Below are 15,113 nucleotides of genomic sequence, written 5' to 3'. Positions count from 1 at the left end.
CCGCTGCTGGTTCAAAGGAGGACAGTAGCGTGGAGGTTGGGGAGCACACAGGAATGTGGTTTATCCCACATCAATTGCATCAAGAAGGGAGCCTGGCTTTCAGATAAGCCAATATGCAATGCTTCCCTTCAAGGCACAGTTCCAAGCCTTCACAGGCTGGTGGGCATAGACAGCTACTGAGATTCACCCCTTTCTCTCAAGGGTGCACTGAGATAGGAAGGGGGCTCTGTTCATGCAGGACCCTTGCAAACAGCTGCTGGTATCAAAACTAGGCAGGAGAGAGGTCAGGGCAACCACTGTCTTATCTGCCATGGTGGGTGCAAGCCCAGCCTGTGGTTGATGCAGCAGGTGCCTGATATATATTTGAATGAATGTGACACTTAACCAAGTTGCCATCAGCTCTGCTTGGCCAAACGTAAGTCTCAAGATATCTAAGCCCCCAGACAGAATTTTCAAATGCCTCCCACTCCCTCTGCTGCAGGAGAGCTCTAATCATCCCCCAACAATACACATAATTCTCCACCACCACAGCCTGCAAATTCAGTCCAACTCCCCAGCTCTGTCCAGCTACAAATGGCTTATCTGGTTTCTCCTCCCCTCACCTCTCTCCACCATATATCTACTCCTAGATCAGTGTCCCTACTTCTTTTTAAGTTTTATTTACTTTTAGAAAGAGGGGAAGGGAGGGAGAGAGGAAGAAAAACATCGATGTGTGTGAGAAACATCAGTTGGCTACCTCTTGCACGCCCCCTACTAGAGACCTGGCACACAACCTAAGCACGTGACCCAACTGAGAATTGAACTAGTGACCTTTTGATTCACAGGCCAGCACTCAATCCACTTAACCACATCAGCCACGGTTTCTCTACTTCTTTACCTGAAACCTGCAGCTCTGAATTCAAACACCATACAAGTCACTCTTCAAGAGTGTACAACTCAGTGTTTTTTAGTGTATTCATAGGGCTGTTCAAACAACACTACTTTAAGAACATTTTCATCGCCCCCCTCCCCTGCAAAAATTTTATACCCCTTAATCTTGAATATCCTCCCTTCTATTCTGATACTGTCAAAACCCAACATCCTTCAATACTTAGTCATGTCACCCCCAGCCCCCAGAGAAACCTTCCCAGACTCCTCCTATTTCTACCTTCCCATAGCATACGTTCTTTTCCTATCAATATATTGTCAGATTGTCTTAATTTACAGACTGACCTGCCTTCTCTTATAGGATACAAACTTCTCCAAAACCACATTTCACTCAACCTTGAGGGCAGCTCAGTTACATGTGGGAGTAGGTGTGAAGGATCCAGTCAATGAGGGCTCATCACCTCAACAAATAGCAGTGACGGTTACAAGGCAGAAATAATGTGGTGGGAAATGTGCAGTCTCAGGACAAAGAAGGAGCTGGACTCATGATGTTTCTGACACTTGTGGATTGAGTGGCCTTGGAGGAGTCAAACTCTCAGAGCTTCGGGTTCCTTCTCTGTGAAATGCGGACAGTGAGAGCACTAACTCCATAAGAATTAAATAATAATCTACATAAAGTAAGGTCTTATGTTAGCCTTACCACTGTCACTTAAGAAGTGGCTCTCCAAATCCTGAAGCAATCCCTTGGGGAACTCACAAATACAGAATTTTCGGGGTAGAGCTACGAACTCCATATTCTTAAAAGGGCCCCAAGTGACCTGACACAGCTAGTGTGGCCCAGGTCTGTGGGTTGGCTTTAGGTGTCAATGGTACCACAGAAATACTCAGTTTTCAATGTCGCAGGGCCTAGTTCAAGCCTCAGCTAGTTCTACCACTTTACTGAAAAAGTCTCAGAGCCCGTTTCGCCAGCTTCAAATGGGGACAGTAATAAGGCGACACCATCAACTAGCTCCGGGACAGACGCCACCTCAGGCTGCTGGCACGTGGGCTGGCGCACTCGGCGATCGCAACTGCTGGGCATCTTCCTGCCAGCCAGGCCCGCCCTGCCTTCCAGTCGGCTCTCGCCGCCTCCGTACGCCTTCGGCCCCGCTTCCAGCCGGACACGTGAGGGGTACGCGGCGCCCGCAGCCCGGCTGGAACTCGCCGACCCCGCCCCGGGCCCGAAATGGCCTCCCCTTCCCTGCGCAGCCCCAGACTCAGGCCTCACCATGGCGGCCGATCTGCCTTGAGGATGCGGGCTCCAACTTCCAGGCCCCCGGCCCGGCTCAAGGGCGGCCGGCGGGTCAAAGGTCAAGGGAAGCTGCAGACAGCGCGTGCGCGACACCGCGCTGGGCATGCGCATAGCCTCGACCCAGAGGGGCGGTGTGCCGGTGGTTACGCATAAAACGTGGGCGGAGTTGAGGGCGAGTCCTGGCACGCGCTCCGACTCGGAAGGTAACTGGGGGTGCTAGGACCCAAGCTGGCCGTAGCGCTCAATCCGGTGCGCGAGGTGTCGCTGAATAAATCGGTCAGGTGAGGGGCAATTTCTTCCCTTCATTATGGCACTATGTGCAGAACCAAGAGGTATGCAGTACAGTATTTCCTCACTTATCGCGGGTATTACGTTCTAGACCCCCCCACCCCCGCAATGTGGGAACCTTACATTTATTATACACTCTTTAAGCCTACATAACTTTAACAACATACATAATACAGTACCGCAAAATCCTGCGATATAGCGAAAAATCCGCGGTAATTAATATTTTTAAAAATCCTGCAATATAGTGAGGCTGCGATAAGTGAACCGCGATATAGAGAGGGACTGCTATAAACATACACGTCACGAACATAAGGAGTATGATACCAAATTCTCACAAATATTTAAGAAAAGAGAAAACTTCAAAATAGACTTTCATTTCAGGTTCCTACTTCCTAGGAAGGACGGCTCATTCCCTCCTCCAAGACCTTGCTCAAATGTCACTTTCACAGTGAGGCCCACCCTGACCCCTCCCAACATTTTTAATAATGGATTTATTGAGATGTAATTCACACACCATACAATTCATCCTTTTTAAGTGTACAATTCAGTGTTTTTGATAGGGGAACTCAAGAGTTAAAGATTTTAGCTTCAGTTATAGTTGATAGGCTTAAATGATTAATGTGTGCGGAAAGCTGTTATTTCAGGAACTGTAATGTGGGACCTATGTGAGTCCAGGTCAACAAGCAATTCAACCTTTGTGCCCCTGTATTTGAGCCATTGTGTTCCAGGCAGGGAACATCCCTAACACCGATAAAAAATTGTTGATGACCATATAAAGAAATGCTAGAAAATCACCTCTGGACTGCAACTCTTATCTGATTAACTCTTTCCTTCTCCCTATAAAAAAGTCCACTTGGGATGAGATGTTAAGACAGTTTTTAGGGCACATAACCAGCCATTTTCTCAGATTGCTGGCATCTGAATAAAGCACCCATAAAGATTCAGTCCTTGTCTCTACTTATTGGTTGTGGTAGTGACAGGCAGCAGGAACACAAACTTTTCTGGTTTCACTTTTCAGTATATTCAGAGTTACTAGTTCCAGAATATTTTAATCACCCCTCACCCCCCAAAAAAGATTTCGCTACCCATTAGTAGTCACTGCCCATTTTCTCCTCATGACCTGGTGACTAAGAATCCATTCTGTCTCTGTGGATTTATCTGTTTTGGGAGTTTCATGTAAATGGGATCATACCATATGTGGCCTTTTGTGTCTGGCTTAAACCTCCATTCTTTAAGAGTTTTTATTTCTTGATTTTAGAGAGAGAGGAAAAAAACCATCGATTTGTTGTTTCACTTATTTATGCGTTCATTGGTTCATTGCCCTGACCAGGGATAGAACCCACAACCTTGGCATATTGGGATGACACTCTAATCAACTGAGCTACCCAGCCAGGGCTAAACCTCCATTCTTAACCCCCTTTTCCCCCAAAGTTGTTATCATCTTTACTATATTATATCATTCATTTATTTTTATGTTTATTGTTTATAATATCTTCCCTCCCATTAGAATGTGGATTCCTGGTGGATAGCTTTTATTTCTTTTCTCCACTCTTAGAGGTCAGCACCTGAAGAGTGATGAACACATGAAAGGCACTTACCAAATGTCTGTTGAATGAATAAAAGTCAGGTTGCTTTGAGCTACGTGAAAGGCCACTGGCCTTCTTTCCTCCAACTTTCCAAATTCTTTCTTCCCTCAGCACCCAGGTCATCCTTCCCTTGGTTTGAAACATTCTCACAGCTCTCTCTGTGAGTTCTCAGCTTTCAGGTCTTAGCTCCAAGCTTAAATATCACCTTCTCAGACCCTGAACACCCTGTTTCCCCCTGCATCCCAGTTGCTACCTCCCACCAAGTTATATTCTTTACAGCTCTATTTGCTTATTTGCACATCATCTGGCTCCCCTACATGATAAGACTATAATGAGTACCTTGAGAGGCTCATGTCACCCCATCTGCTTTACAGTAACTACCATCCAAGAGCACTGCTGAGTACCCGTGTTGGATGAATGAATGAACTCTGAGGAGGATGTAGCTGAAATGGCCTCAGGAGCAAAGTGGAGCCTGCGACCAGGGGGAACCCTCACCTATACTCCTGTCCCTTTCCCCTCCCAGCCAGCCCAGAGACCACAGCAGCACAAGAGGTGGCCAACTTAGAAAAGTTTAATGGCTGAAAATATCTCAGGCATGTGTAGGCCCGTCCCAATGGGGCTCACACCCTCTTAATCGGGCCATCAGCTTATGATGCCCCCTTCTTTTGGCTTCAAGCCTGGGGACCAAGGTGCCTAGTCCCAGACTCCTGAGGCTGGTGCTGCTCCAAATGGCCTGACGGGAGGCCAGCCCCCAAGGCCTTTGGCCAGAATTGGGACAGCAGGCAAGATGAGGTGGCATGTAATAACTGAAGGTGCTGGGCAAAGGCAGCTCAGGTCAGAGTAGGGAGAGAGGGAGCCCAGGGCCTGCCCAGAGACATGCTACTGCTCCCCCCACCCCACGCCTCTCCCACCCCCATGCTTCTGGCTCCACATGCTAGCAGGCAGCTGAGGAGAAGCGGGCAGTACCAGAGAAAGCAGAAGTGTAGACAATCCATGGGTGTTTTAGCAGGGTCCAGAGGGCATGGAAGTGCCCAAGGCCCAAGAAAAGCCAGGGCTTCTGGGATGAGTTCTGCCAGAGCCAAGATGTGCCTTCCAGTTTGAGCATAAGATATGAGGTGTGCAGGGGCACTAGGTGGTTCTAGGAGGTGGCAACTGCAGGTGAGGCCAGAGATGGCTTAGTGGGCAGACTAGTCCTGGGAAGATAAACCAAGAAGTGGGAGGGAGTTCAGAAGTCATGGGGAAGGGAGGTGGCACATGCTGCAGGGGTGAGTAAGGAGAGGGATGGGATGCCAGGCCCACTCATTCACTTACCCACTCGTCCTCGTCTACACCTTCGAAGGAGTCTTGGGGGAGCGGGTCCTCCCGATTCCCCAGCTTTGCCACCATGGCATTCAGCAGCTGGGAGAGTGAACAGAAGAGGTGGGAAGGGAATAGGACCTTTGACCCCAAGAATGTCAGACCCCCCTTAGAACCCCATCAAGGCTATGAAAGATCCATTTTATTTAAAGTCCCAACAAAGATGATGGTTTTCATTGAAAAAGACAGCTCTACAGAGATGGAGGAGTCAGAAGCAGACAGACTCCGATATGCAGCACTGGAGTCACAAGGCAGCTATCCCTGAACATTGCCTCATTGGCTCAAGTGTGCACCAAGTTCCCAAATGCACTTGGGTCCAAAATCTCTGGCTCTGGATAGGTTTGGACAGGCCAAAGCAGGGCCTCTCTCCGCCATTTCCTGGCTTCCCAAGTCCTGTGTCTCATGGGCAGCAGCAGTCAACTTCAGGGCTCTGGAAGGTCTCCCCATCAAGCTCTTCAACTGAGAGGAGTGTGACACTGGCTCTTGCCCCAGTCTGGGCTGGGCTGGGCTAGAGAACTGAAGAGCAACTGAGGGGACCCTGTGCCCTCCCCACGGCCAGTCCTGTCCTGTGCCTACCTCTTCCTTCTTTTGCTGGTCTGACTTCTCTTCCAGGTAGAGTGCTGAGGATGGAGCCCTCCGGGCAGGGGCTTCACGGGGGGCCTGGCTCACTGGGGTGGAGCAAGGACAAGCATCAAGCATAACAGCCCCTTTGATGGGGGCTCTTTGCCTAACCCTTTGGAACCAGCCACCTAGGGGATTCTATGGCAGAGACCCCCAGAGGTGACATTAATAGCTACTCAACCCTCTGTTCACAAGGCCTGCCCTGAACACAAGCTGCAGGTGTGCATGAGTAAGTGACTGTGGGAGTGTGTGTGTATTGGGGGTGTGGACTTGTGATGGCAACACAGAGCCTGAGCCCTATCCAGTGGCTATGAGACTGAGCCTGGAGATGCAGCTAACGCATCCTTCGGAACACCAGAAGTTTCTGCAAGTCAGCAGGGACAGAGGATCTGTCTTCTGCCCCTTTCTCCAACCCCTACCCACTGCCTGCTTTCTATCTACCAGTCCTTCTTCCTACCTGGGGTCATGCCAGGGGGCTGCAGGCTGAGAAGCCGGGGCTGTCTGTTAGCGCCTCCCAGCCAGGCTTTGGCATTGAGCGCTGGCTCCCAGCTCACGGCTGTGTCTGGGAAGACATCATCCTGAAAGAACTCTTTCTGCAGGGAAGGAGGAAGGGGCTACCCTGAGGCAATGACCAGACACTCAGGGCACACTGGCATGCATTGGGAGGGGGGGCATGGCAAGACCTGGACTCCAGTCTGGAGTTTCCATGAGTTTCAGAATCTCAGCAAAATAAGGAAACAGGTGCCCCCCAAAACAGTGAGAGGGCAGTCTGGGAACAGGGCCAGTCAGACCTCAAAGCCCCTGAGAGGGGCTGGGCCCCCATCCTCACCCTGACTCGAGGCAACCGGAAGGCGACCGGCTCCAGGGAGGTATGGCGAAGCCGCAGGCATCGGGCAAACTCTACTTCACGCACGTCACACTCTGTCTTGGGCAGGAGGACAAAGCCCTGAGGGGGTAGGGGAGTCATGCTGGGGCTGGAGCCCAGAGCTCACAGCTGGGCACCTGGGCCCCCAGGGTGTCAGCACCCCTCACTTAGGACCACCAGGACCAAGGCCCATCCCTGGACAGTGGTGTACTGGCACATGTTTAACAGCTAGCTCTCTGGAGGAAAAATGCCCTGATTTGTAGTATTTGCCTATTTCTATGGTTTGAAAACTACTGCCATGGCTGATTTCATTGTCTTGTTGCAGAGAGATGCAGGAAGGAATGTACAGTAGCATGCCATCATATATTGAGTTAGCCAAAAAGTTCATTTGTTTTTTTCCGTAAGATGGCTCCAGTAGTGCTTAGTTGTCTTTAACTTCATTTGAAACAATTTTGTTAAGGACTTTTAAATGCATGCTGTCATATCACTGTGCATTAAAAAACATTGAAATTGGTGAATTTTTGTGTAGCCATGTTAATATTGAAAATGGAAGAAAATATGCAACATTTCCAGCATATTATGTTTTATTATTTCAAGAAAGGTAAAAATGCAACTGAAATACAAAAAGATTTGTGCAGTGTATGGAGAAGGTGCTATGACTGATCAAATGTGTCAAGAGTGGTTTGTGAAATTTCTTGGTACTATTGACATTTTGGCCAAATAATTCTTTGCTGTGGGGCTGTGTTAAGCATTGGAAGATGTTTAGCAGCATCCCTGGCCTCTACCCACTAGAAGCCAAAAGCGAGAGATGGCTGACATACCCAAAACAGTCAAATCAATAAAGCTATTGATGAAAATGAAAAATATGTCTTTTAGTTTACAGAAAAAAACTAAACAGATTTTTTTGCCAACCCAATAGTATTTTCCATTGGACAGATCTGACAGATGTAAATAACCTCAATGGCACAAAATGAAATTGGGTAAAATAATTAGGAAATGATGAACTGAGTATTTATGGCCTTCATTTTAAACATAATTTATTTGCAAATTCATGTAACATAACCTTATATGGTTTAACTAAGTGATGGTTGAGTTTTAATAGCCAGCTCCTGGGAGCTGCTGAGCACATCACAGATGTCCTTGCACTTTCCCATACGGCCACAAGAGGGCGGGGAGCCATGAAGCGCCATATAGGGAAGGAGGATGAGGGAGACAGGACTAGATGCTCACCTTGTGGGGGTCAGGTGAAGTGAAGCTGTTGCACTCCAGGAAGAAAGGAGCCTCAGGGAGCAGCTCATACAGGAACACGCGGGTGTCGCCCTGACAGGGTGGGGAAGTGGGAGAGAGGTGGCCAGCTAACGTTGTCTTCACCTAACCTTGTCTCACCTGACCACCACTCCCTCCTGTGCACCCCAGCCTACCTTGCCCGTGAGTAGCACCAGTCTAGTGTCTGGGTCATAGATGGGCAACAGGGTGGAAGGAGCCACGTCCAGCCCCAATACTGCCAAGGGGCCAAGAGCCAGGGCCTTAGCTGGGTACAGGAGTAGCTGGCGCTCACTTTGACTGCGGAGGGGGTGGGGAGTGTGCAGAAACAGGTCCATATTGCTGGAGGGGAATGGGGCAGGGCCAAGACCCCAGCAAGGACCCTGATCTTGTTGAGCTTGGGGCCTGAAGGCCTTAGGGCCAGAAGGGAAGCCTCTGCCCCACCTTCTTTTGTGATCCAGCCCTCAGAACTACTAGCCTGGCCTAATGCAACACTGTCCTAACCTGCGGCCCTGCCTCAACTTCTCCTCCCTAACTACTGCCCTGCCTGACAACCCCTAACCCTGTCAGCACAGTCCTGGCCCTGGCACCTGTACTGTGGCCGCTGTGGCCAACTAAGTCTGGACCTTTCTCCCCAGGGTCTGCTTCCTGCCCTCTGCTCTAGGCAGACTGGTTAGCTTCCTGGCCTTTCCACCCACAATTGATACCCTCTGGTTACTAGCCCCTTTGTAACTAAGTTCAGACGACACTACCCCTCTTAGGAAGCTACCTCTGAGCCTTCCTCCAAAGTGACAAATGCTCAATGCTTGGCCCTCTCCAGTAGGCTGGCTTCTACATTTCATGCACTACACCTGGTCCCCACCAGGCATGGGTTCCTTGCAGCAGGCCCAGCTTTCATCCCTCTGGGACCTTAGTTGACTCCCTCCCTCCCATCCATCCACCCATCCATCTGTCCATCCAATAACTGATGGGTAAAGATAGCTTTTGCATGCCTGACAGGTGTATGTGTGTCTGGGGAAGGGGGACACAAGTGGTTCCTGAAGTCTGGGATGGTGGTTCCAGAGGCCTCACCTGTCAAAGCCAGATACCAGCAGACAGTGACCATCACACACCCAGACAATGCGGGCTCCACGGGTCCCCTCTGGCCCTGGGCCTTCCTGTTGGAATACAACACTTGAGGTCCAACCAGACCTCCCACCGGTCCGGAGGACTGCCCCTAGCCCATCTTGCTTACCTGCAGGGGCTCAGGGCTACTCCGGGGCTCATAGACCCGCAAGCATCCATCCTTGCAGACAGTGGCCAGCTGATGCCCACTGGGACTCCAGGCCAAGCCAAATATCTAGGGGCAGGTGGGGAGGTGAGAGGTGGCTTCTGGCTCTGTAGCTGGGCACTTGCCCCCAAAGCTGTCCTACCTGGTCCTGGTGGCCCAGCAGCCTCAACCGCTCAGCTCCAGCCTGAAGGTCCCAGATTCGAATGGTAAGGTCATAGGAAGAGGAGGCAAGCAGGTCAGCTGCCAGAGGGTGGAAGCGTAGAGAGTAGATCTTTTCTGTGTGGCCTGGAGATGAGGTAGGGGGTGAAGTTGAACTAAGCTCCTCAGGAGCCACTGTTTGTCCCCACCCCTACCAGGGCCCACCTGACCTGTGAGCACGGCCTCTGGTGTGGTGAGCACCTCCTGTAGGCCATCTGGGGGCACCCGCCACAGACGAATTCTGGCATCCTCCCCAGCTGCAGATAGACAAGGCTCATCACTGCTGGGCACAAGACACCTGAGCTCCTCCTGCTCCCATGCAAGACTCAGGGACCTTCCCTCAAGCCCAGTACACAGCCTCCTTACCCACGGCAAGGCGGTAGGGGTCAAAGGGGTCCCAGGCCAGATCAGTCACAGCTGTCCCATTCTGAAGTGTGGGCAGTGCTGTGTCAGGCAGGCGGCCAGGCTTCTGAAGCTGTGGGAGGCGCCCCCACCGAGTCCCGTTAGTAACAGGAAGAGCTGGAAGGCAAGCATCGGGTCTCCCCCCACCCCGCCCCCTCCCGTAGCTGATGCCCCACTGGTAGGTGGCCCCCACCCTCTGCCTCAGCCATCTCATGCTCTGAGCCTTAAGTGTCAACCGTGAGGCCCCAGAAAGTGAGGGGGTGGAGGATAAGTATGGAGTGCTGGAAAGAGCTCTGGCTTGGGGCTCAGGTAGCCTGGGTTCAAATCCCCAGCTCCACCACTTGCACAGCTGTGTGTGACCCTGCAGGTCACTAAACTTCTCTGTGCCTCACCGCTCTCATCTGTAATATGGGGATAACAGTGGCACCCCTACATGGGGGAGCTGGGAGTATTAAAGGGGATGATGGGTGCCTAGCACATGGTTTGTGCTCAAAGAATGTGGGCTGGTGTGCATACCCAATGCCTGCAGGGGCTTGGGGATACCTGTAGTAGAGTGAGGCCCTCACCTCAAGCACAGCCACCTGCCCACCGCTGCTGAGCAGGGGTACGGCCACACGCAGATGGTTGGCACAGAAGCCGTCACTCTCGCCGGGTGTGGTTAGGTTGAGCCCCTTGAGGTTGGTGATATGGCTGTCTCGGTGTAGGACAGTGCCCTGAGCATGGCGGAATTTGGAACTGGGGCCTGGCAGGCAGCAGGGACACAAAGCCTTGTGAGTATGTCCTGTCTGACCGTCCTGCACTGCCCTGCAGGAAGACCCCAGGCCAGCCCTGTGTCTTGGCTGCCTGCTCCATTCACTGCAGGGTCATGGAGGACACATGTCCAGGCCCAGACCTCTGCTGGTCCAGCCAACACAACTTGCCCAAATGGTGCCTGGGAATGACACTTGAGGTATCTCAATGGAAGCCAAGGGCTCCAGGGAATGTCCAGGCTGCTCTCTTCCAGATGAGACTGACTTTATACCAAAGAACATGTGGCTCCCCAGCAGGGAAGACAGAGCTGAGGTACGGAGGACGGGCTGGGGGTGAAATGGTTAGGTTTCCCCCTTACCACCCACTTACCCAGAAGGCTCTGCAGTGACCGCTGGCTGGGGCTGGTGCCGATGCCACTGGTGCTGGAGAGCGAGGGCCCCAGGCTACATGGCGTGGAGGGTGAGATCAGAGAGCTGGGAGGGGAGGAGAAGCCCTCCTGGGGGCAAAGAACCAGGGGTCAGCCACAGGCCCCTGGGTGTGTTGGCCAAAGAGAGAGGATGCTGGCATCATAACTCTGGGCCCCTCCTCCTGGGCTGTAGGAAACTGAGCTGGGCAACAAGCCCCACTCTGGGATGTGGGGAAGGGGCATAATCGCAGATGCTGACAGGAGCTGGGGCAACATGGGGGTGAAGTGATCATCAGACCAGATGGCAACTGCTGGCTCCCAGCATTTGTGGGCAGGCAAGCGAGCCCAGGGTGTTAAGATCTGCCAATATTTCAAGAGAAGTCAGAAATCTAGATTTTATGTGACAGTCTCACTTTCTACTCAATGTTTGTTCAATTTAGAGAACACTGTAAGTTTCTTTCTGTCTTTTATGCCTGATGGTTCAAAAGACCATCAGGACTCCCACTGTGGTGTCGAGAAGCAGGCAGCGCTGGCACTCACACTGGCGTCCTTGTCGCCTGTGAGCAGCTCCGCAGGCTGGGCTGCAGCAGAGGAGGGCTCTGCAGGGGGCATCAGGCTGGAAGTGAAGCTGGGGTGGGGCTTGTGAGCTGGGTTGAGGCTGACCCTCTGCACCTGTGGGGAAAGGCAGCAGCTGAGGTGTGGAGACACAGGGCAGATGAGTTAATGCATGGCTGGACTGCGGGGCCGTGTATGCATCTGCTGTCAGGAGGGCTTCCAGGGGCTGGTGGAGACCACGATAGGCCAGCCAGACCTTGGCCTTACCTGCTGGTTGCTCCCAGCCCACCAAGTATGGGGTTCAGAGGCGGGCATGCAGCCTGCAGTGTCTGGGAATAGGTCCTCGTAGAACTCCACAGCCTGGTGGCAGACAGGCATGTGGCCAGTGAGGCACAAATCCCCCAGGCCTTCCCAGCCCCTCACCCAGGCCCTTCTCACCTTGCGGGGCACATGGAAGCTGATGGGCATGATCGCTGTGTTACTCAGCTGAAGGACTCGGAGCACTTCACAGCCCATGACAGCCAGTGCCCTCCGGGGCACAAGGGTGGCCCCCCGAATCACACTCTCTAGGAGGCACTGGGTCACTTTCGGGGACACCATGGGAGGAGAATTAGCATAGTCGGGGGATGGGAGGGGAGGAAATAAGAGGGAAGGGAATAGAAACAGGGGAGGAGAAAAAAAATCCCAAAACAAAAAAATGGAAAGAGAAGGGGAGGGAAGGAAGAGCTCACCTGGGCTCAGTGCCAGCTGCTGGGGGGCCACCTCATAGCAGTGCAGTTGACTCCCACCCTGAAATGAACCCAGCCTGAGCACCCTCGCTGGCCAAACTCTGGTGACCTGGGACAGCCCCAGGTCCAGCACCAGCTCTCCTGTTCCTCTCCAAGGACCTGAGCTAGAGGTATGGCAGACATCAGCTGGGCACTGACATGTGCTGGGCAATGAGCTGAGCCCTCGGTAAATGTATACTCCTGGAGTAAGCACCAGCAGTATACATTTAGTATTTACAGAGTGCCTACTGTGTGCTAACACTGCTCTATTTTCAGCCTGTCCTCATGTAGTTGACATTTATGGATGGGGACTCTGAGGCCCGGATGCTGGCAGGAGGCCATTCAGCCTGGCACTGGTAGAACCTGGGCAGCACTGTTCTAGTTTCTCCTTTCTGGGTGCAATTGCATCCTGCACTCCCCACTCTCCCAGCTATCTGCTTAGGTCAAAAGTCAGGACCAGGCCTGGCCAGTGAAGGCATCAGCCCCAGGGGGCCTGACATGGGTGGACATGTTGGGAGTGGGTGGTTCCAGCTTCTCCCTCACCTTTCCTGCCAGAACCAGGAGCCCGGAGTCTGGGTCCAGCAGGGGCATCAGAGACCTGGGGGAGAGAAAACTGGTCAGTGAGTAGAGCCAGCCAACAGTGGACGAAGAGCAGTAAGAAGTCTGTGAGTCTTATGACCCCAGATAAGGGCTCAGGCCAAGCATCACAGTGCCTGGGAGCAACATGGCCCCTCCAGCTGCATCCAGCTGGTCCCCCAAGACTCTCTTTCTTTTCCCAGATCCTCCATCTGCCTACCTGCTTCACTCAGGACCTGTGCTGGGCCCTGGGCACAGGGGAGCCATCCCCTCTTTCCCCAATCTCACCCTAGGCAGACCGTAACATACATTCTGTTCCTAGTCCCACCTTAGCCAGCCTAGACATCAGGCCAGCATTACCAGGGCAAGTGAGAAGGTCCGGAGTGGGCGGGGGGGTGGAGGACGTCCCTTCAAACTCCATCTAGTGCAGTCAGGTGAGTGCTACAGATCTGCACTAAGGTTTGAGGGCCATCTCCTCAATCACCCCAGGCTCCTGGGTCCTTGATGACATCTCTGAGACTCAGATCTCGCCCCCAGCACTGACCTTGGGCCCCTATGCTCAAGCCTGAGACATGGGCCAGAGTAGGGCCTCCTTTGCTGCCAAGCTTCCCTGCCTCCTCCTTCTCCATCCCTGGCCCCCTTCCCAAGGCAGGCCTGGGGAGAGGCAATGGCCAGGAACATGGAGGGCAGGCTGAAGGCCCCAGCACACCCCTGCTGCTATGTGCCCATCTGGTCTTGGTCTTGGCCAAGGGCTTGTTGCCAAGGGATTTATGGTGTGTGTGTGTGTGTGTCCCCTCCCCAGGCCCCTTTGCAACCACCGGCCCTGTGAGCACTGCCTTTCAGCTCATAATCTCAGGGGGAAGGTCCCAAGGAGAACTCTAGCAGGTGCCTTCATCCATTTGCTTCTTTTAAATATATTTGTTTTTATTTATTTTTAGAGAGAGGGGAAGGGAGGAAGAAAATGAGGGAGAGAAACATCGATTGGTTGCCTCTTGCACACTCTCAACTGGGGACCTGGCCTGTAACCCAGGCATGTGCCCCAACCAGGAATCGAACCTGAGACCCCTTGGTATGCAGGACAATGCCCAACCCACTGAGCCACACTAGTCAGGGCCATCTATTTGTTTCTTGCTCCCGATCTTGGTCTCATGTCCCTGGGGACCCACAGGCCTGGGTCACTACCTCGACACTTGTTCCTACACAGAACCCGGTCCTTACTGTGGTCCCAGTAGTCAGAGGTCATCCAGCTGTGGCAGCTGCCTCCATTCTCACTCAAGCAACAAAGGGCTTAGCCCTCTCCTCCTGCGTTCGTCTACTCCTCCCAGCCAGTTTCTCAAAGCTTGCCTGTTGCCTACTTCCCCCTAACCTGCTGGGAGCTACAGAGTGAGCTGAGAAGGTGGGTGGGGCCCTGGGTGGCTCCACAGCTTCCTGGAGGGCCCTGGGCTGGTCATCTGTGAGTAACACAGCCTCTAATTACCTTGGGTCATGCAGGGTGAGCTGGGTTCAGAACTTCCTTGCTTGGCCTGGTCTGACCACTGCCTGCCTTGGGAGAAGTGGGGGGAAGCAGGAGGACAAAGTGAATGTGGGCCTGGGGTGTCCTCCCATACTGATGCTGGCTCCAGAGGGGCTCGATGCAGGTCCCTTCAGCAGCTCTAACAGGGCTTTCACTAAATTCAATCATTCATTGCTTAGGCAAGCTGGTCTGTGCCCAACCCTTAACTCAGCCTACAGGTATGACTGGAGGTGGGTGCAAAAGACCCTACTTCTGACCTCAAGGAGCTCCCAACATGGAGAGGCAGACACAGTCTCACAGATAAACATGTGAAGAAAAAGTTCTCTGAAGACATACGGTGGAGGGCAGAGGGGATGGTCCTACGCGCAGGGGAGAGTGTTCCAGGTAGTAATAGCAGCATGAGCAAAATGCCTGTGGCAGGTGGGCGCATGGCCTGGGCAATGAAGGAGAGAGGCAGAGGCTTGGGATGGAGAGGGGAGAGGCAAGACAGGACAGGGTCTGCTATATCAGGAGGAGTGTTCTGTATCAACTGGACAAGA

The 15,113-nt window shown here is 52.7% G+C and overlaps 1 protein-coding gene across 7 annotated transcripts in view; it reads right to left on the bottom strand.

Moving 5' to 3' along the window:
• CORO7 (coronin 7) overlaps nucleotides 1-15,113 on the bottom strand; it is a 70,216-nt gene that overhangs the window by 5,262 nt on the left and 49,841 nt on the right. For 3 of the 7 annotated variants that reach the window (XM_090277106.1, XM_090277105.1, XM_090277104.1), the window contains exons 10-27: nucleotides 13,029-13,083; nucleotides 12,450-12,507; nucleotides 12,157-12,302; nucleotides 11,986-12,078; nucleotides 11,704-11,835; nucleotides 11,127-11,253; nucleotides 10,574-10,749; nucleotides 9,972-10,080; nucleotides 9,776-9,862; nucleotides 9,550-9,692; nucleotides 9,372-9,476; nucleotides 9,209-9,294; nucleotides 8,296-8,437; nucleotides 8,105-8,194; nucleotides 6,839-6,955; nucleotides 6,467-6,602; nucleotides 5,965-6,056; nucleotides 5,344-5,430 (exon numbers count right to left, since the gene is read on the bottom strand). In XM_090277106.1, the coding sequence (XP_090133232.1) occupies nucleotides 5,344-5,430; nucleotides 5,965-6,056; nucleotides 6,467-6,602; nucleotides 6,839-6,955; nucleotides 8,105-8,194; nucleotides 8,296-8,437; nucleotides 9,209-9,294; nucleotides 9,372-9,476; nucleotides 9,550-9,692; nucleotides 9,776-9,862; nucleotides 9,972-10,080; nucleotides 10,574-10,749; nucleotides 11,127-11,253; nucleotides 11,704-11,835; nucleotides 11,986-12,078; nucleotides 12,157-12,302; nucleotides 12,450-12,507; nucleotides 13,029-13,083 (1,981 nt within the window). Of the gene's footprint in view, nucleotides 1-4,585; nucleotides 5,226-5,343; nucleotides 5,431-5,964; nucleotides 6,057-6,466; nucleotides 6,603-6,838; nucleotides 6,956-8,104; nucleotides 8,195-8,295; nucleotides 8,438-9,208; nucleotides 9,295-9,371; nucleotides 9,477-9,549; nucleotides 9,693-9,775; nucleotides 9,863-9,971; nucleotides 10,081-10,573; nucleotides 10,750-11,126; nucleotides 11,254-11,703; nucleotides 11,836-11,985; nucleotides 12,079-12,156; nucleotides 12,303-12,449; nucleotides 12,508-13,028; nucleotides 13,084-15,113 lie in introns of those variants that run through there. The other 4 variants (XM_090277107.1, XM_090277108.1, XM_090277110.1 and 1 more) reach the window with 3 other exon arrangements.

The sequence above is a fragment of the Furipterus horrens genome, unplaced genomic scaffold, assembly GCF_987537825.1.
Source record: "Furipterus horrens unplaced genomic scaffold, mFurHor1.1.pri manual_scaffold_5, whole genome shotgun sequence".
In the NCBI taxonomy this organism is placed as follows: Eukaryota; Metazoa; Chordata; class Mammalia; order Chiroptera; family Furipteridae; genus Furipterus; species Furipterus horrens.
This window is presented reverse-complemented; position numbering and strand designations above follow the sequence as displayed.